Here is a 22,609-nt window from a genome sequence, read left to right on the forward strand (position 1 = left end):
AGTTCTGTGGACTGAGAAGACATTCATTTTGTATGGGTGAAGTAAGAAGAGAGGTGAACTACTGAGTTTTTTCCAGGTAGGTGTTGGACTAAAAGATCTCTGGTATACTGTCTGCTTCTAAGATACTGTGATTTTCTCTATCAAGAACCTTATAGGAGAAATACAACCAGAGCATCGATAAAAGTGATAGTAAGTGGAAAGGCTCACTATTGATAATGGTTATACTGGTCTCCATAAAACTGTAGATCTAACTACTTCAAGCTAAGGGATTGAATGAATTGGTTCTTTGGGTCATTAAATATATCATAAACCTCTAGGATGCTTCAGCAGATTATTAAAAGTTCTGGTAAGGCAAGATTCCTGGAAATGGAGTAGTAATATAACTTCCCCCTTAATCTAAGGAGATAAAGGCTTGTTATGAAGGTAAATGTCCCTAATTACAGAATGGGTTTCACCCTGTGTATATTCATGCAGACTTACCAATAACCTAGCATAAACTACAAGAACTTCATCTACTTCTATTCAAATTGGTTATTTCACTTATTTATCAAATAATTGGTGCTAGTAAAGACAGTGGAAGATAGTCACATATGGCAACTACATGGCAACTATCTGGAAGATGTTGTCTTGACAAACCATCATTTCAAAATGTATATATCTTGTATAATCTGAAAGATTGCAGAAATTTTAGGGAATGGCCACTATCCATAAAAGTCTAAAAAGCTTTTCATTCAAGAAATATTTATCAAGAGTTATTTATTGTTGTGCTAACTGCCCAAGATATAAAGACAAATACAAAAGAGCTCATCCCTCAAGAAGGTTACATTTTATTAAGAAGAAATAACAGGAATGTAGATAAACACATAAAGACATACACATGAAGTGCATAGAAAGTAAATGCAAGATAATTTCCAGTGAGGGGAGAACATTAACTAGGAGAATCAGGAGAGGTCTCATATAGGAGGAGGCATGAGTTGAACACTGAAGGAAGATAAAGCTCTACAAGGTATAAGAGGAGGAAATACACATACACACACACACACACACACACACACATTTACATACACATCACAAATGGGGCACAGTTTATGCAAATACACAGTCATAAATGCTATAATGTCATGTATAGGAATTCTGGGCTGGGTCTGACTCAAGCCATAACCCAGTAGATTACTGGGGAACAGTTTGGAATGAATGAGACACTCATAGGTCATTAATATAAGGACATTTTTGTACCCACTGCAAGAGACTATTCAACAAGGATAGGCATTGAGGACACTTCAGCCTAGAGAAGCTCCTGTCTCAATTCATCAAGGCTCCAAGTGCCCCTGAAGCTTCTTGTGGCTGCTTTCTATTCAGGAGATGCTTTCTACATCAGGAGATATAAAAAGTAGGAGCTTTTTTATTCTCCAACTGATAAATGGTCAAAGGATATGAACAGATAATTTTCAGACAAAGAAATTAAAACCATTTCTAGTCATATGAAAGGATGCTCTAAATTACTATTGATCAGAGAAATGTGAATTAAGACAACTCTGAGGTAGCACTACACACCTCTCAGATTGGCTAAAATTACAAGAAAAGATAATGGTGAATGCTGGAGGGGATGTGGGAAAACTGGGACACTGATACATTTTTGGTGGAGTTGACTGATCCAAACATCTGGAGAGCCATTTGGAACTGTGTCCAAAGGGCTATCAAACTGTGCATACCTTTTGATCCAGCAGTGTCTGTATTGAGCCTGTATTCCAAAGAGAACACAAAAAACAGAAAAGTACCCACATGTGCAAAAATGTTTGTAGCAGCCCTTTTTGTAGTGGCAAGAAACTAAAAACTGAGTGGATGCCCATCAGTTAGAGAATGGTGAAATAAGTTATGGTATATGAATGTTATGGAAGAAACAATTTTGTACGAAATGATCAGCAGGATGGTTTTAGAAAGGCCTGGAGAGACTTACATGAACTGATGCTAAGTGAAGTAATTAGAACCAGGAGAATATTGTAGAAGGCAACAAGGTTATGTGATGATCAGTTCTGGATGGACATGGCTCTTTTCTACAGCGAGGTGATTCAGGCCAGTTTCAATGGACTTGTGATGGAGAGAGCCATCTGGACCCAGAGAGGACTATGGGAACTGAGTGTGGATCATAACATAGTGTTTTTACTTTTTCGTTGTTTGTTTGGTTTTTGCCTTTCTCATTTTTTTTTTTTTCATTTTTGGTCTGATTTTTCTTGTGTACCATGGTAATTGTGGAAGTATTTGCAGACGAATTGCACATGTTTGTTGATGTCTAGGGAAGTGGGCAGAACAAAGGGAAAATAAAAAGGTTTAATAAAAAAACAAGAACAACAACAAAATAAGAGTTTTTATTTCCTGAGTCAACTGAATATCAAAGAATGTTTCAATACTTTTTAAAGAAAAGCTAGATAAATTTGCATGGGGGGAAGATTAAGATATTATTCCTCTCACAAGAAGAAACAAACAGGTCAGTCTTGCTGAAACACATTATGTGTAAAAGAGAGTAATATAAAATAAACCTGGAAAAGTAACCAGTCTGATGGTCAATAAACATTTAATCAGAACTTAATGTGCACCAAAAACTATGCTAATATGCTATGGGAATTCAAAGGCAAACTTTAGAACTTCAGAAAGTCATATGGAAAAGACCTTAGAGGAAGACACTAGAAAGTTAGTGGTTAGACTCCAGGAAAGAAAAATCATTTTTAGAAGGTAATATTTGGAATGAGTCTTGAAGGAAACCAAGGAAGTCAATGGGAAGAGATGAGAAGGAAAAGAATATAGGAATGGGTGAAATTTTAAAAGAATAAAACTAGAAATGTAGGAAAAGGTCAGATTCTAAGAGATTTTTAAAAGATAGATTTTATATTTGTTCCAGAAGGTAGCCACCAGAAGTGAGTAGGAGGGTTCCAATAGAACCAGAGTAGCCCTATACCTATTTCCCAGCAACAAATATTAGTTTTTCCTAAAAAGTAGCAAAGCTGTCCCTGGAGCCTCATTAGCCTCTGTTTCTTTTGACAGTTTTCTAATTACCTATAGGTATAAAAAGTCCCACTCATGTGAAATTGGGGCTCCTCTAACTTGATCAATGTTTGAAGACCATTTAAATTACCATACTGTTAGGATTACTAAGTGAGAACTCGGGTTGTCTGGATAGTGACAAGGTGAGAATTCAGGTTGGACAATTACAAGGTGAGAACTCAGGTTGACTTGATGGAAGGAGCAGGCTCATTGGCTGAGGTGGTTCTTCCCAGAAGCCCTTGCATTATCCCACGCCCATTCTCTGGGAGAATAAAAGAGAGAACAGTGGGCCTGGAAAGTGAGTCTGCCTGGAGAAGGATAAGAGCTGGAGGAGATTCAGAGCCAGGATTCAAGGAGAAGTGTCTGCATTGCATCAGGCCTGACGGGGCTCTCTGCAGGAAGGGAAGTCACTTCTCTGGACAAGAGTTAACAGCAACTACATGGAGACAACGGTTCACTACAGGAAGAAGAATCTGTTGGAGAGATTTGAGTAGAAGACACAGCAGATCTCTTCCCAGAGAGTGATCCGGCAGCTTCTAGAGACAACAGCTCGTTACACCATACCCTGACCTACTTCATGTAGATACTCTACATGAAGTAAGGAGTAGGGTGGAGAGGCAAGGCATAAATCTATGAAAGCTAAACTTTCTTGAATATCCCTATCATAATTTGGGTTAAGTGAACTTCCTTTTGTTAACTACTCAGTGATTTATAAGCACCTCATTTCATCCATCAAGTCTAAAATAACAGGATTCCTATATCAAAGCTGACCCTAACAGGAGGTAGTCCTGAGTTTTAGGAAGATCCCCTTAGCAGGGAAAGACTTAAGGCAAAAAGAACCAAAACCATGCTATTGAAGAGTGTAGACATGAAGAGATGATAATCATGTTAGAGAAGAGAAGGAGACATGTATGAGAGATGCTATAAAAGTTAAAAAAATACTTGGAAAAAGATAGGATACGAAGAGTGACAGAAATTGAGGAGTCAAGGATAATATCTCATAAGTTTGGTAAGTAGGAGAATGAAGATGCCCTCAACAGAAATAGGGAAGTTGAGGTTTGGGGATAAAGACAATTTGATTATGTTGATTTTGAGACGTCTATTGGAAATCAAGTTAGAGATGTGCAATAAGCAATTAGAGGTGAGAAATTTCAATCCTGCCAAACTGTTATTTTCTTTGTTTTTTACACACAACCCTCAACTTTTTCATCTCGGATTTTGCACTCATTACAAGTTCCACAAGCCCAGAATCTAGCTCCTTCTTCCCTCAAAATCCCTCTGTACCTTTAAGATTCAGTTCAAACACTATCTTCTTTCTGCATGAATCCTTTCCTGATTCCTAATCTTTGCTTAACTATTTTGCATTTATTTTAATGATTAAATCTATATTTTGTTGTTTGTATTTGCATGCACTTGCCTTTCCTATTAGAACATCGGCTATTATTCAAGAGATCCTGTTCAAAGCACTAGAAATACAAAAAAGGCCAGAATGCACACACATACAAACACAGACACATATACAGGTATCTATATACATACAAATAGACACACATACATACACACATAAAAACACATGACCATATATACATATATTCCCTTTTCTCAGGATGCTCACTTGCAATTATCTCTAGAAATTTCAATATACATTTAAAATATAAAAAATACATTGGGATATCACTTGGAATCTATTCCCAGATTTAGAAAATTTGGTCAAAATCAACCTTCTCTTTTTGCATTCAGGTAAGCAATACAATCTGCACTGCACAGACTGTTGGTACGTATGCAGCCTAACTGCTTACTTTTATAAACAAAGGATCCTACTGGTTCTTCTCAATAGATGATGCTAAATCTTAGCCCATTGTCACATCTATGATCTTATATCTTTCTATAAGGTTTCCTTGCTTATCACTTCAGCATTAAGTATGCAAAGAATGACAAAAATGCAAATGAATTAATTTTTAATTTGAGTGATTCCATCTTAGTTTTTAATAAATCACACAATTGAATTAATGTGCTGAATAATGTTTGAACAGATGTTTCTTTCTACAGTTTATTGCTTGTGGGATCCCTGAAAATAAAAAAATGTGTGTGCATGTATGCCTGTGTATGTGATGACCTTTCTTTGTATCCCCAGTGTTTATATTTGGAGGAGGGGATATAAATGTGTATTGGCCCTTTTTTGTGTTTGCAATGCTTAGCACAATGCCCGGCACATAGTAGGTGCTTAATAAATGCTTACTGATTTGACTTGCTAATATCAGACATAGTCTGTTTTACTTGTTTGTACTACGTAACCCATGTCCTGCTTTGTCTGCACCTATATCTCCTTAAAGCAGAAGTTTTCTAACTAGGATGTTGTTTTTCTGTACTACCATGCATCCTATAATTAATGTGGTCAATTTCAATGGAATAAGCATTTTTATTACTTTTTTATATGAAAGAAAGTCTCATTGAGTTTGTATGCAAAGATGCAATTTCTATGTATCTCTTTTGAATCACAAATAAAAGGGGGAAAAAAATGTTCCCTAACAATGACAAAAGAATTTAAGTGTCATGCAAGAAAGGATTAAGTCTTCCTTTTTACCTCTTTCCCAGCACTTAGTACAATGCCTGGCACATATTAGGCCTAACATAAATATTTACTGATTAATTGTAAACCTTATTTCACTTTTCTAAGTGTATCCCCATAATCAAAAAGGTGTCTGGTGTAGTTCTTAATAAGTGCTCATAGGCACTTAACATTTGTTTGTTGTTCCCCTAAATAAAATACAGCAAGAATAAATAGCAATTTCTTGTACTTTTTTTTCTTTTGCCTGATTTTTCTTACACAACATGACAAACATAGAAATATGTTTAAAAGAATTACACAGGTTAATATCTGATTGCTTGCTGTCTTGGGGTGGGAAAAGTTAAAAGAAGGGGAAGAAAAATTAGGAACACAAAGTCTTATTAATATTGAAAACTATCTTTACATGTATTTGGAAAAATAAAATACTATTGAGGGGAAAAAAGTAAATACTAAGTAATAAAACCTATTTTTATATAATGTTTTTTCATCTAAAAGGATTAGCTCAGTGTTAGGATTACTAAGTGAGAACTCAGGTTGTCTGGACAGTGACAAGGTGAGAATTCAGGTTTTCTGGACAATTACAAGGTGAGAACTCAGGTTGACTTGATAGAGGGGGCAAGCTCATTGGCTGGGGTGGTTCTTCCCAGAAGCCCTTGCATTATCCCACGCCCATTCTCTGGGAGGATAAAAGAGACATGCAGATCGGCCTGGAGAAGGATAAGAGCTGGAGGAGATTCAGAGCCAGGATTCAAGAAGAGGGTCTCTGCATTACATCAGGCCTGACGGGGCTCTCTGCAGGAAGGGAAGTCACTTCTCTGGACAAGAGTTAACAGCAACTGCCTGGAGACAACGGTTCACTACAGGAAGAAGAATCTGTCTGAGAGATTTGAGTAGACACAGCAGATCTCTTCCCAGAGAGTGATCCGGCAGCTTCTAGAGACGACAGCTCGCTACAATTGGCGCCCAACGTGGGGCAAGGACATTTGCTTATCCTGACAAGAGGAGCTAGACCAGACCTTCGCAGCTCAGAAAGCTGGATTGTATTTAAAGAGGCTGTGAGGTTGACATCCAGCACAGGCTCAGACATTGGCAGGTCATCAGAAACTGAGGGGCCTCTAAAAGAATTATCATCAATATCAAGAAGTCTGGGTGATGACTTCAAGGACTAGAAAGAGAGACTTTGATCTGGGTGTTATTTCTCAACAAGATTGACATGAACAGATCATACAAAGCACTCCCTGAGCCATTGGCAATCCTTTGCTGTTTGTTTCATTTACATGCTTGGCCTTCAAGCAAATAAGATTACATTAAAATAAACAGAAATTAAGTGTGTGGCTGACTTTCAACAGTAGGGTAGCTATTTCATTTTCTGGCTAATCCTTTCATTTTTTTTCAAGCAAATCAAAACTTTGTCCCCTAAAATGCACTTAGAAATTAACAGAAAGTGCCTTTGTCTGATAATAAGTTCCAGGCCCATTGTTCAGCATGTAATTCACTTGTTTTTAATATCCTATCTTTACTGTAGATGTTCTAAAATTAAATTGATTTTAGGGCTTTATGACCAATAGAAGGTAAAAGAAAAAAGTCACTATACTCCCTATCAGTTCACTGGAAGCTCTGTTTATCATGGTTTAATGCATTGTAGCTTCAGGCAAATTCAATTATTTTAAACTTAATCTACTATTGGCAATATAATGTTCAAGCTCAGCATCATTAAATTTGGAATAAAATGAATCATTTATACCCTTCTGTGAGGTAATATGTTGTGTGATTTTTTAAAATTAAAAATACCCTGACTTAAAGCAGTTTTCTTAAAGCATCACTATTGAAATTGTCTAACTATGATGGGTAATTTCACCAAAAGAGACTCTCTCTTCACAGCACAGAAAGCTAAATTTACCTTTTCAGACTCTAAAGGTACAACATAGTAACTCTCAAAACAGCAACAGTCTGGTAGATAAAAACTAATGTTGACTTTTGATTGAGGAAAATTATGAATGAAAAATTACATTTATTGAATTATTACCTTATAATAATTCATAGGAGTAACCAGGTAGTCTAGAGTCAGGAAGAATCATCTTCATGAGTTCAAATCTGGAGTTCTAACTGCCCCAATATCTTAGCCAAGAAAACTTCAAAAGGGGTCTTAAAGAGTCAAACAAAACTGAAATGACTGAACAACACATTTCAATTAGTATACTAGACATTGAAGTTTTAAATAAAAAAGCAAGACAGCCCTAGTTCTCAGGGAGCTCACATTCCAATAGGGAAAACTAACATCTATGAGGATTTAGTTATAGGAAAGATGGAAAGAGCCAGTGGTCCCCACACTATAGAAACAAGGTAGATGTTAATGTATCTTCTTCAATGTCATTCCCATATACATTTCTAACACTGAATCGCTTGATAATAAGTGTCAAGAACTTTATTTTCAAAGTAGCTAGAACTACTGAAGAGCTTCTATAAGGGTTCATCAACACTGGAGAAGTCTGGATAATCACTGTAAGAGTCAAGCTGGAAAGAGGGACTTGAATGTGGGATTCTGGGAGTCTTGGATTCATGATCCTAAGTTACATTTGCTGAGGTTTGGAGGGGAGATGTAGTGGTTTTGAATGGATAGATTCACGAAAAATTCAGCTTTTCTTTTAGGTATTTTGCTCTCTCTATTAATGGTGCTTGGAAGATTCCTTCAAAGGGATTGTTTCATCAAATAACAGTTGTAGAGACTGGTTTGAAAGCAATGTTAATAATAGACGGATATGCACTGAATAGGGGGAAAAGTTAGGGGATGCAATAGATAGAGCACTGGGCTTGGAATTAGGAAAACTCATCTTCCTGAGTTCAAATCTGGTTCAGACAGTATTTATTTACCTCAGTTTGCTTATCTGTTGAATGAGCTAAAGAAAAAGGCAAATATGGAAATTATATAGCAGCTTAGACAACAAAAACTAACTCACTTATTAAGAAATTAACATTTAATTCCCAAGTAAACTTTTTTCTAAATCATAGATAGAAAGAAATCATCCAGCTGAGAATCAAGACACCTTTTTTCAAGTCCAGGCTCTGTTACTGACTAGCTGGGAACCTTAAGTTAGTCAGAAATGCTCTGGTATTCAGCTTTTATCATCTGGTAAAAATGAAATTAAAGTATCTGAGTTTTTCCAGCTCAAAGGTTCTAAAGTCTAATAATGGTATCTTGAAAAAGAGGAAGAAATAGCAATTTGATATGAAAACCAGCAATTTGTTTTTGTCTGCCTGGCAAGAGTATTATCAAGACACATTTTAAAAATAAAGGGAATGATGTGCCAGATGTAGAACAATAACAGCTGCGTGCAAAAGACAAAAAAGAAACGAAACAGAGAGAGAGAGAAAAAGATAGTGAGGTGGGAGAAGAGACTGACAGGTTAAAATGCTCATGAATTAACAAAAAAAAGAAAAAAAAAATCCAGATCTTTAAAGTGTTTAATCAGAGCCCCTCTCAGACCAGCTTCAACGGAATCTGCTGCAGAAATAGAAGCTGACTAATAGGTTTGGGCCTGAGAATAATCTTACTATATCATTATTCCCCTTTAAGGATTTTACCCTGGCCCAATAAGATCAAACTGAGAAAGGAGGGAGGGAATGAAATGTGTTACTTTCAAAGATGGCCCAGACCTTCAAGGCTCTATCCAAAAGATTCCCTACATTCCATCCACAAGGATATCAATTTTAGAATTGGTATCATTTTGATGGAGCATGAGAATTAGCTATCTTCTCCCTTTTTTTTTGTTTTTTTTTTTTTTTTTCTTTACTAAGGGAAGCAGGCTAAAAAGAGATTTAGTGACTTGCTTAAGATCATTCTAGATAAGGACAAATAAAAAAACAACTGAATTCAATAACCCAGTGTTCAATAAAGTCAAGAACACAAATAACATAGAGACAGAGTCCAGATTGGATAAGAAGTGCTAGAAAAATTAAAAAGCAATTTAACAGGAAGAAAGTTTAAATCAAGATGTTATAAAATCTACAATACATTTAAAATGGATATGGGACCTGAATATTAAAATGTTATACCATAATTATCACAGGCCGCCTTTTCTGCTTTGGCAGCCTATCTTCTATTTATAAATTGTGTTTAGACTTGTCATTATGTATAATTGTAAAGCATTTCTTATTTTCCATGATTTATTAAGAAAGCAGACAGAAGGTACATATGTGTATGTTTGCATAATTATGTATATGCTATAATAGTACACACACATATACATATAAAATATATATAACATATATGCCATAGTTTATTAAAGGCAGGGAACATATATGTGTGTATACATACTATATATATATATAATGTATGTGCATACATATATATTTATATATGTATTATAAATCACATGTAATGTGTATATATAAAACATGAATGTGCATATGATGTATAGGGTAGTATATGTATATTTCTTGCATAGGTATATTATATATACATAAGAAAACATATATGTACATTTTATATATACATACATGCATATAAGTGTATACTTCCTGCCTAAGTTTATATATGTATGACTAACGTAATATGACTTGCCCAAGATCATACAGTGAGTATCTGAGTTCACATTTGAACTCAGATAGATGATTCTGTCCAATTCAGGATCAGGACTAGACCATTATGAAAGGTCCAGAGTAATCTGTCCAGAGTAATCTTTCCAAGAATGAATGTCTTTTGCCTTCTTTTGTATCCCAAGCACTTAGCACAGTGTCTTATAAACCTTTTTAAACTAAGAAAGACTACTATAACCCTGCAATTTAGATTCTCACAACAAATGAGGAACTGAGACAGGAATTAAATGACTTGTCCAAAGTCAAGCTATTGAGTCTCTGACCAGGATTCTAACTTACACTGTCCTGATCCCAAGTTCACTGATGTATCCGCTATACAGGTAAAAAAGTTTTTTTGAATTCTTGAATATTAAATGACTTAGTTTCTTGAAGACACAACAAAAACCTCATTTTCCCATGATAATGTTCAAAATAAATTATCAGTATAATCCTGAATTTAAGGACAATGCCACTCATAAAAATAAATAGACCTAATTTTGTTGTCCAATTTATATTTTTAAAATTATTTCAAATGATTGCTATTTCATGAAAGAATGAAAGAATTGTTTTAACATGGCTTAGTCACAGTGTTCTATCAGATCCTCAAAACTCAGAAAACAAACCTAAGAAAACATTTTATTTCATTTAAATAGCTGAAAAATCTGTGATGTTTGGTTTCTATTGCTGTGTTGTTTAAAGAGAATCAAAATGAGCAGTGTGGTGAGGTTTGTCAAATGAAATAAAGGTCTCTTTTTAAGAGATAAAATAATATTTTTATTCACATTCCAGGACAATCAGAATCATATTTTACACTCATATCTATCAGGAAAAATTAAATTCCTGACAGTTTTATTCTATTATTTTAAAAGAAGCAAACAATAACAAAGCTGGGGATCAGTGGGAAGGGAGGAAGACAGTGGTGGATTCTGGAAGGTGGAATCTCTTCTCTCTGCTGCTCCTACAAGAGAAAAGAGAAACTAATGAGCATCAACACACTGTCTTGTACCTTCCCACTTAAGACCCACAATTCTACTTCCTGTCTTATTCTTTTGGCCAGCCTTTTCAATTGATAGGGTGTTCAGTGTTCATCACCAAAAATAGAAGATTGAACATTCAGCCTTCAAAAAAAAACATACAAAGTGATTCAATAGGAAAAATAATTTTATGTGAATCACAGAGAAAGGATGTTACCCTAGAAAATACCATCACCAACACTTTAAAAAATTTTATGTGCAATTTTAACATATATGTAACCTCATCACCAATCTACATCTCTTAATAAAGACTATGGCAGAAATTTTCAACCCTGATACTTAATCCATTCAAAGACACCTCATTAAACCTCTGAGTCTGTTTCCACATCTGTAGAATTGTGATAATCATACTTGCTGTATCAAGTTCACCTTGAAGTAGCTGGAAGCAACTACAGAACACAATAGACAGAAAGCTGGATTTGGAATCTGAAAGATCTGAATTCAAATCCTACCTCAGGCATTTACTATTTGTGTGACCCTGGACAAGTCACTTAAAATCTCTCAGCTTCAGTTTCCTTATCTGTAAAATGGAGATAATAATAGTACCCACTTCATTAAGGTTATTTTGATCAAATGAGCTAATATCGGTAAAATATCTTGCAAACGTTAAAGTATTATATAATGATAGCTATATTATTATATGTACAAATGAGTTAAAGTATGCTAGATATTTTAAAGTTCAAAATAATTACTTATCATATAACTTGAAAAAAATCATCCTTATTCTAACATAAAAGACAAGCCAGAAACCAACATAGAGGACTAAAAGCAGTTATCAGCAAATTCTTGACAGAATAAGTGTGACTGAAATACTTTCTTACCTCATATTACAATTGTATTTCAATGGTATCCATTAAATGAAAATTGAAGTAAATGGATCAATCCAGGGTTACATGGTCACAGAAAAGAGATATCCAGACCAATCAATACATAACTGAAAATCCAATGGAGACCTGAACTATTGCCAAATTCAAATACAGGCTTGTGGAAACATTTAAGGCAAGCAACTCTCTCCCATCCATAATCCAACTGTCCAAGGAAAACTCATTTAAACAACCACTGCAGCCTTTGACTTCCAAACTGCAAGCCTAAGGCAAACAACCAAGGGAAAGGAAGTGAGAGTGGGAATGAAATTAGTAGTATCAAAGCAGAATACTGAAGAAACTATACTATTGTTAGCCCTGATCTATTGCAAGCAAAAATTACTAAGTGACTTTGTTTAATTATATAAGGAATCATGACAAGGGGATGGCAAAAAGATAATATCTCTCTGGGCTACAATTTTGCATAAGGCCAAACTGGGGGGAAAAAAAAGTCTTATTGTGTGAAAGAAGGATTTAATGTGGGAGAAGGGGGGAGAATTATTTCAAATTAGGAAGGTACCTTCTAATAATCTCAATGTATATAGTCACTAGGCTAGTCAGACTTAATGGCAGTATAATATAGTTGAAAGAGTCCCCTAAATTTTTACAATGACGAGCTGATAAGTCAACAAGAATGTAAATGTTATTATGTAGGAGGCACTGTACCAAGCTCTGAGGATACAAAGAAAGATGACTCATTGTCTTCAGAAAGCTTATATTCTCAGGGGAAAGGCAAGGGATAGGCTTCCTATAACAGGGAGCAGAAAGGGGAAAGCTAGGTGGGCTAATGGTAAACTATACCTGAGTCCAAATGAAACAAAAGTAAGCTTCCCCTATTGGGGCTGGGAGATCCATGAGTGGAGAGGAGATGAAAAGTAGGATTATGAGTCACTCAGGAAATGTTTTTTTTTTTTTTTGTTTGTTTTGTTTTGTTTTGTTTTGTTTGCTTGGCTTTGGTTTTTGAGGGGTATGAGGGGGGCACTAATATGTATGTCCTGGGAATAGAATGTATTTATAAATAACTGTTAATAATAAATTATTGAGTTAAATGGGTCAATGGAACTAACCAACAAGAGACTTTATGGAGAATCAACAACACATAAATCAAATATCAATTCATATGATCTTGACAGACTACCCCAGTTTCTCTAGGTAGGTATCTGCCAGATATAAGGAACTTGTCTGATTCCAAATCAGCAGGAAGTTTTCTATATCAATTCATGCTAGAATCCTTTCCTTTCTCAAATTCTGTTTCCTGACTTCCTTCAAGGCTCAACTAAAACTCCTCCTTTTACAAGAGGCCCTTCCTGATCCTCATTAATGTTAGTGTTCTCTGTAAAGACTTCAGGAGCCTCCTCACCACATTAGTAATCTTGTACCTGTAATAAAAGTCTCACTTCCCCACCCTTCCCAGCAACCAGTGCTGAACCTTGATCAAACAGTCCTAATGCCCCAGTGCCTGGGCCTGCTTAACCCAGAGAAGAACTCTATTTCACAGTTTGAGATACTTAATTCCATTCAGGATCCCAACGGATTTGTCTTTTGTCCATCCATCTTCAATAATACATTTTCTACAGATAATTCTTATTATTTGGTTTTTAGTTTTAGTTTTAGGTTTTTTTTTTTGTTTGTTTGTTTTGTTTTGTCTTCTGGCACTTCACCTCCTCAGCCATACCAATTTTCTTCTCAGAAAAATCAGCTGCTGTCCAATACTAGAACTAAAAGTTCATCTCTACCTTCAATTTAGAAAACAAAGGCTGGACTATATGCTCCATGCTCATCTTTCCCCTGACATCAGTGCTGTAACTACCTCTTCCTCATCTTTCCCCACTTTGCAATCATTCACCCCTCAGGCTTTTGTCCTGACAATATAAGTGATATAGAAGTAAAGTTTTTATCTTTCCCTTTACTGCTCTTTGGAATCTTAAATCTCATTCAAATTGATGGGGGTTGAGGTCCCTTTAAGATTCCTTTCTAATTGCCCAACCCATGGTTGACTTTGATTCATAAATCCTGCTCAAAGGCACCCTTTGAATATCTAGGCCCAGCCCTACTATCAGCTCAGCTTCCCCCAGCCCTCACCTGATCCGAGCTAACTGAAAAGCCCGCCAGAACTGGGAACTGCCCACAATCTTTTGGGTATAAAAGAGGTGAGCAGGAACTCTCTCTTTGCAGGAGCCCTCCCAGCCAACACATGGTATCCTTCCAGCCATGTAGGGGTTCCTACCTGCCCAGCGGCCACCTCCTTTCTAACTGAACTTTACTTCCAAATTTCTACAATAAACCTTTTATTTATCAATCTAGATTTTTGGGCCTGTAAATTCATTTTATAGGGGACACCGCGCCTCATGGGATTATCTATGCGCCGAGAAATAGGGTTCCCCCTTTCCTTTCCCTCATTAAAATAACAATGAAAAAATTTTCCTTCTATAATTATGTCTAATCTGTATGTATAACATTTATAATATGACTATTTGCATTGTTGTCCCCTCTCCCATCAGACTATGAGCTCTTCAAGGGCAAGGGTCTGTGTTTACCTTTCTTTGTATCCCCAGCATTTAGCAGAGTGCCTGACACATAGCAACTGCTGGAGAAGAGTATGAGAAATGCAATAGTGATTACTTTTTGCCATTTTTACCACCACAACATTTCTCACACTCTTCTCTTTCTTTACCACAGAACCTCATTACCATTACCCTCACTATTGTTACAGACCCTTCATTGTCCTTTCCATCCAGCTGCAAGGGTGAAATTCTCAATCAGACTGCTGATCATCCTCTATTCAATGAGATCCAGTAGTTTCATATTTCCTCAGGGATCAAATACAAATTGCTCAATCTAGTATTTAGAGCTAAATCTCTATTTAGAGCTGTAACAAACCTTTCTAATCCTAGAGATTTTCCTCAAAGGAATATTTCATACAAGTTTGTATTCAAAGAAAAGACAATTAGCAATTTGCATGAAGTAAATGCCAAATAAATGATTCAATTACTATCATTCCCTTTGTTTCACTTTGGGGTCTAGACAAGCAGACTTTCTTGCTACATACCCATTAAACACAACATCTGTCATTTCTGTGTGTGTGTGTGTGTGTGTGTGTGTTTGCACAGACTGTCTTCTATACCTGAGATATATTTCCTCACTTCTTTTTAGAATCCCTAGCTTCCTTCAAAATGATGCTCAAATACTTACCTCTGAGACTTATTCCCCCAGGAACTAATACCTCATACTTCTTGTTAATTTTTGTACATATTTTTATAAACAGGTGTGTTTCCTCATATGAAATGTTAGGTTCTTGAGCACAGAGATTTTCATCTTTTTCTATCCCTAATGTCCAACACTGGGACCTGATACACAACAGATGATAAATGAATGCTTGTTTATTTCAGTTCTGACATTCTGACTCTGAATTGGACTCATCAGCAGTTATGTATACATGTGTCATTTTCTTCTAAACAAAATGAGATAGATATAAGACTTTGCTATGGATGCTTTAGGAATTTCTCTCAAAGTCACCAGAATACATAATACTCTGTAATAGAACTAGATAGCTACATATTATGGAAAGAGCAAAAGGCCTGAATTCAAGAAGACCTGAGTTTCAAATCTGATCTCAGATACCTACTAGTTGTGTGATCCTGGACAAGTCACTTAAAATCTGTTTACCTCACTTTCCTCAACTGTAAAATGGAGAAGATATAAATAGCATCTGCCTCTCAGCATCATAGTAAAAATCAAATCATCACTTAGCAGTGCCTAGCACATAGTAGGTAATATGGACTTACTCTCTTCCCTTATCAGGAAGAAACATATCCTGATATTATCAGGCATAGCCAAGTCCCATACTCTCCTGTTTTTAAACAGTGAAGAAAGGATGGAACTCTTTATCAGCCTCCATTGTCTATTCCTCCAACTTCTGACCATCTTTTAACAATCATTGAGATCTTCATATCTTCAGACAGGTTCAGAGACCTGATTAGCCAGGTGGATTCCACCTGGCTCCTCCTTGATCCCTCTTACTGAGCTATCCAATTCTTCCCTGGTACTTTCCCTACTCTCCTGAGAAACCCCCAAGGTTATATTTTCCCTGTAAAAGATGTGCTTATGAAGAAGATGTTTGCCAAATCCTTTTCAGTACTAAGCTGGCAAAGAGGTACTCTCCCTCCTCAGAGCACCTTTCCTTTGATGGTGTCTTTTTCCTTACAATAGCTAACTCTAGTTAGTCTGCTAAATTCTTTTATGAATTTGGATTGCCAGTGAATAGTGTACTTACTCCTTATGCCATATTCTTTTAATGGCTTTTTCCAAATCTCTTTCTTAGATAACCATCGCTCTCCTAAATCCATTTCATATTTACCATCCTGGTGCCTATTTACCTCTTCACTTCATCTTCTCTTTAAATAAAATTTTCTGTGGTACAGAGAAAGCCCTTGTGAATTTGTCATGTGTGTATTTTGAACTAGGAATTGCTACTCTGACCTCATCAGTAGGCAGTAAAATAAAGTATGTAAAATAATTATTATTATCATTTCTCACTCCACCCCCCCCCCCTCATTCTGGGTAAGCTTCCAATGTTTCTCTTTCTGAGTCAAGCTGACTGAGAACAGAGCACCCAGAGCATGCAACATAGGTACCGTTGGAAAAATCTCTCCCATATACATTTACCCAGAGGTCCCAGATCACCTGATGGCTGCCCCAGGTTTACTTTAGAGGTTAAAAAAAAAAAAATCTATATTCCAGAGCAATAAACAGTGATTGAGACTCTAGCCCTTTTCTTTCTTGGGTGGAACAATGAGACAAGTTGAACAGATATGAATTACAATGCAAACAGATTTTGTTACATTGTATTTCCCCCAAACCTCTTGCCTGACTCTTTCAAACTTTCTTGTTATTCTCAAAGAGTCATCATTTTTCCACTCATCCAGGCTTTTACAATCCTAGGATCATCTTAGACTCATCCAATATAGAGAAAGCATTAGTTGTCAAATGAAGTTGATTTTACCAATACATCCCCTAAAACTATCTTCTTCTTCCTAATCACATGACCACCACTCTAGTTCAGGTACTCCCACCTGGACTGTAGCAATTATTCCTATTTGAGCTCCCTCACCCATCTGTCACTCATTTCCAATCAGCAACCCACTGTCAAAGCACAAAGCACAGGTCTCACATTCATTCCTTTATCCAAGAGATACCAGCAGTTTCTAAAGACTCAAGAATCAAATATTTAATTTTTACCTAGTTTTAATTTCTATTTTTGTACACTTTACTTCAGGGTAACTAGGAGGTGCAGTATATGGAGTGCCTTGCCTGGAGGCAAGAGGATTCTTTTTCCTCAATCCAAATCTAGCCTCAGCGATTTACTCGCAGTATAATCCTGCGTAAATCACTTAATTAATCCTATTTGTCTCAGTTTCCTCATCTGTAAAATGAGCTTGAGAAGGAAATGGCAAACCCACTTCAGCGTCTTTGCCAATTGCTGTTCACTTTGCCAAGAAAACCTCAAAAGGAATCAAGTGGAAACAATTTTATTATTACTAGTCCTTCCCCCTCATTTTACAAATGAGGAAACCTAGTTTCTAGTTTCCTCTTTTGTAAAATGAGAGGGAAGGACTAGTAATAATAAAATTTACAGGGCTGCTGTGAGTCAATGATATAATTAGCGGAACTGCTGGGTGGCAATAAACAGAAAAAGCCTGGAGTCAGGAAAACTATAATTCGAATTTGGCCTCCGACATTAAGTGTATAATGTTGAGCAAGTCTTGCCTCGGTTTCCACATTTGTAAAATTAGCTGGAGATGGAAATAGCAAACCACTCCAGTATTTTTGCAAAGAAAACCCCACATGGAGTCAGGAAGAGTCAGCCACGACAGAACATAAACAATAAAAGTCTTTATCCTAGAGGGCTGTCCTCAAGTAAATAGATGTAAACCGATATAATACATAGTAAACATATTATAGATACATCTAAAAACATGCTCTTTTTTTTGGGGGGGGGGGTAAAAATGTGCTCTGCTTTATCAATAAATCATTCAATATTTATTAATCCCCCACTGTGTACCAGACCCTTTTCTAAGCTCTGGGGCTCAGAAGGTAGTAAGAAGCGACCTACGTAAGGGCAGGTACTCCTATTAGCCCAGGAACTAACTCCGAGGTGCGTGGATTTGAACGGCTTAAATTCAGTGTATTTCTACAAAAGGCACTTTGGGTGGAAGTGAACTTGGAGAAGTGCAGATGCGGATTCAGCCAGCGCCCTCTCACAAAGCTCGACGCCCCCCGCTCCGCTCTCTCGCCTTCCAAACGTGACCGTGACCGTGACCGTGACCGTGCCATGGTCGGAGGCAGGCGGCCGCGGAGGTGGCGGAACGCGCAGTGCCCAGGGATCTAACCACTACAGAGACTGTAACAATCCTCGCCGTCAGCATTTCCCATTTCCTCCCGCGCCGGGCGTAGCTCCCGCGGTGCGGACACGCTCCCGGTCACGTTCGCCGGCACGCCGCCTCGGCTACCCTATAGGCCCGGCCTCCAGTTCTGACCCCACCTTCCCTGCCGCTCCTCCTCCCAACGCAAGAACACCCCGAGGGGTGCTGCCGTGCAATACGGGGCGCTGGGGCCGCTCCCTTACCTGACGGCGCTGCTACCGAAGCCCCGGGACACGGAGCCGGCTTCCGCTCGTCCGACCCAGAGGGAGAGGCCCCGGAGCAGAGCCCGGCCGCCCGCAGCGCCCGGCGCCGCCATAGCCTTGGCCTGGAGCCACCCAAGCTCCGCCTCCTACTCTTCCTCTCGGGCCTCGGCTAACCCGAGCTCCGCCCCGCTCGGCGGCAGTGCCTTGGGTGTCTGCCAGCCTCCCAAAGACTCGCGGAGGAGGGGGCTGCCCACTTAGTGCGGGAGACGCGGAAGGAGGGCTTGCTTCTGCGGGGATTGTTACCCTGGCCGACCCGCATCTCTTTGTTTTCCGTGCAGAGATCAGAGGCGGGGAAGTTGGGGAGGGGCTCTCGCTTTCTCCCTTTGGACCCTTTCATCAGAACCGAAGGTGATCTTTCCAAAGTTCCCAGTGATCGCCAAATCTTCTCGGTCACTCCGTGGCTCTGGGCATTACTGATCACCGCCTGCATTTTGTGATGTGACTTTTCCTCTCTTCTGGCCCTCTTAAAGGGGTCGGATGTATCTCTCCCAGATGCCCACCTCCGCTCCTCCACCTTCCTTTTACTTGCATATAAAAATACATAGTGACTTCCCTGATTGTTTTTGTGTCTGTATCTGCTAGTTGCTTAAGTGACTGAATGTCCTGATTGGCCTACCACCCTGCTAAAACTATAGCTAGCCAAAGCCTTTGTGGTTCACATTCTTTTAACAATGTAGCCCCCACTAGCTACAAGATTTAAACCTCCGTATACAGGAGAGGGCTTAGAAGCAAAAGCAACAGACCCAAAAATCAGTAACAAAGATAATAAGAAAACTACCATCATTTTCATAATAACTTTAGTATGGACTCTAACCATAACCTATGGCATAAAAAACCATTGTTATAATTCAACTACAAAAACTAATGACCAACCTACGTAAAATGCACCCACTTCAATCCACCACACCAGACTAATTCTCAAAAAAAAAAAAAAAATGTTGTTTCATATGTCTAGAAAAAAATTATTTGGAAAAACAAAAGCATCAGAATATCAAGAGAATAAATGAAAAACAAATAGTAGAGTGCTCCTTTTCTCTGTCTTCCAAGCCTAAAATACTAGACATAAAGAGTACTTGGTAATTGTGGGTATGATAATCTGGGGTGTATTTTCAAGTTCTCTAAATTTGTATCTCAACATCACTTCGAGTACTAACCATCCTCTATGCAAGAATTTCCTAAAAGTCTTAACCTCAACCAGCACATAAGAGCAGCTAACCTGAGTGCTACATTCATGAGCTTTCTGAGACTGTGACAAAAATTTATTGAATATTTTTGGCCTGCAGAGAGCCTGTGAGAGGTACTTAGAATTGGTAATACAACGGAAACATATGGAAGATCCTTGAGCCGGGGAGGTGAAGCATCAGTGTCTATAACCAAGTAGCCAAGAGCAAACAGAGATTTTTGTCAGCGAGTACAAACCAATAAGCTGTTAAGTCCATCTAATTGCCAGAAAATGGAAGATTCTAGAAATACAATGTAATGAATGAAACAATTTCTTCTTGCAAAAGAATTTACATTCTCTTGAAGTAGATAACAAAGGAATATATGTGTGTTTAAATATGTACATATAAATGCATACATGTATGTAAGTACAAAATAAATATAAGGCAATGAATGCAAAGTAATATGAAAAATAAAGAGGGAACTAGCAGTTGACCAGACTAGGAAAGATTTCATGCAGAAAAAGAAAATTTCATGTGATGAGAAGAAAGTACACTCTAGGGATGGAGAGCAAATAGTAAAAGGCTAGACTGAATAGACTGACCATTATATGTGAAGGTCAGAAAAAAAGTCAGTTTTGTTAGATTATAAAATAGAGGAGAAAGAGTAATGTACAATGAATCTGGAAAAATGTTGAGCCAAGGTTGTGAAAGGTTTTTAAAACCTGACAGGGAATTTGTTTGTAAATCTAGATGAAATAGGGAGCCAGACTATTGAGCAGGGGATTGATGTGGACTTTTTGGAAATCACTCTGGGTACATCTGTTATACTTTCTCAACCTGATTTAGATGGCATTTCTTTTTTGTTTATTTTAATCTATTTTTCTTTTTCTGATAAATCATAAAATTAAATATAGAAAAACCACTTTGCAGCTTGTGAACCAAAGGTATTCAACAGATGGGGCCTGAAATGTGGACTTGGCCAGTATGGAAATTTATTTTGCTAAAGTATGCATTCTATCCACTGTACCACCTAGCTGACTTCCCCAATTATATGCAAATTAAAAAAAATTGAGTTCCAAATTCTCTCCTTTTCTCCATACTCCATCCCCATTGAGAAGGCAAGCAACTTAATATAGCTTATATATGTGCAGCCATTGTTTAAAGTTTCAAACAAAATGTAAAATGATTACAAATTCAAAAAGAGTTCTTGGAAGAGACTAAAAAAGAATTTTAAGGCAATTGAAATAGATTTGTGATGGAAAGTGCCATCTACATCCAGAAGGAGAACTGTGGAAACTGAATGTGGATCGAGGTATTGTGTTTTCACTTTTTTTGGTCATTTCTTTGCTTATTTTTTCCCTTTCTTATGGTTTTTCCCTTTTGACCTGATTTTTTCTCACACACATGATAAATATGGAAATATGTTGACAATAATTACACATGTTTAACCTATGTAGGTCAAACTATCCAAAAGTTATGATCTTTTAAAAAAGAATATAGGCATTATATTTCAATAAATGATTAAGAAAAATTGAAGTAATGGCAATTTTACTATTTGGTAAAACTGGCAAGCAGTCTGGCAGAAAAGAGTTATAAATCAGTATCTTAAAACACTTTTTAAGATAAGGTCAAAATGGATAAATGACTTAGAAATAAAGGGAGACATCATAAATAAATTAGAACATGGAACATTATCTATCAGACTTGTTAATAGAAGAATTAATGAATAAACAAGAAGAAAGAATTGTGAGACATAAATGGATATTTTTGATTATGTTAAATTGAAAAGTTTATGCAAATAAAATCAATGTTACCAAGATTAGAAGGAAAGCAGAAAATAAGGGAGAAATTTTATATAGACAATTGCTCAAAAGCTTCATATCTCAAATGTATAGAAAACTTTGTCAAATTTGTATGAACATGAGTCATCCTCAATTGATGAATTTCAAAAGACATGAACAGCAAGTTTTGAAGGAAGAAACCAAAGCTATATATATAATCATATAAAAATGTTTTAAATGGGGGCAGCTAGGTGGCGCAGTGGATAGAGCACCAGCCTTGAATTCAGGAGGATCAGAGTTCAAATCTGATCTCAGACACTTAACACTTCCTAGCTGTGTGACCCTGGGCAAGTCACTTGACTCTATCCTGGGGGGGGGGGGGGGGAATGTTCTAAATCATTATGGTTCGGAAATGCAAATTAAAGCAAGTTTGAGGTACTTATCAGATTGGATAAAATGATAGCAAAAAATGACAAGTGTTGGAAGGGATATGGACAAATGAGATACTGATGCATTGTTGATAGAATTATGACTAATCCAGCCATTCTGGAGAGGTATTATGGAATTGTGCCCAAAGATTTATTAAACTGTGTATATTATTTTATCCAGCAATACCTCTAATACATCTATTTTCCATGGTGATCAGGAAAAAGGAAAAGAACATATAAATTTTAAGATATTTATACCACCTTTCTTTATGGTCGCAAAAAATTAGAAACTGAAGAGATGCTGGTCAATTGGAGAATGACTGAATAAGTTGTGGTATATGATTCAGATGGAGAGCAAGTTGATTTTAGGAAAACACGGAAAGACTCGCACAAAACAACGAAGAGTTAAATAATGAAGATAATGTATACAGTAACAGCAATATTGTCTGAACAATAAATATAAATTACTAGG

General features: G+C 37.1%; 1 protein-coding gene and 1 long non-coding RNA gene across 3 annotated transcripts in view; both read right to left on the reverse strand.

Annotated features, from left to right (window-relative positions):
* The window catches only part of MTHFD2L (methylenetetrahydrofolate dehydrogenase (NADP+ dependent) 2 like), a 129,143-nt gene extending 110,046 nt beyond the window's left edge, over window positions 1–19,097 (reverse strand). For both annotated transcript variants that reach the window (XM_074276296.1, XM_074276297.1), the window contains exon 1: window positions 18,706–19,097. In XM_074276296.1, the coding sequence (XP_074132397.1) occupies window positions 18,706–18,818 (113 nt within the window). In that variant the 5' untranslated portion in view covers window positions 18,819–19,097. The remainder of the gene's footprint in view (window positions 1–18,705) is intronic.
* LOC141547762 (uncharacterized) lies at window positions 9,372–18,687 on the reverse strand. Its single transcript, XR_012483616.1, has 3 exons — window positions 18,193–18,687; window positions 11,670–11,737; window positions 9,372–11,141 (listed from the first exon to the last, which is right to left on the reverse strand). It is a non-coding gene; the product is annotated as an uncharacterized LOC141547762 (long non-coding RNA).
* Window positions 19,098–22,609: the final 3,512 nt, after the last annotated feature.

This window comes from Sminthopsis crassicaudata, chromosome 6, assembly GCF_048593235.1.
Source record: "Sminthopsis crassicaudata isolate SCR6 chromosome 6, ASM4859323v1, whole genome shotgun sequence".
Taxonomy (NCBI): domain Eukaryota; kingdom Metazoa; phylum Chordata; class Mammalia; order Dasyuromorphia; family Dasyuridae; genus Sminthopsis; species Sminthopsis crassicaudata.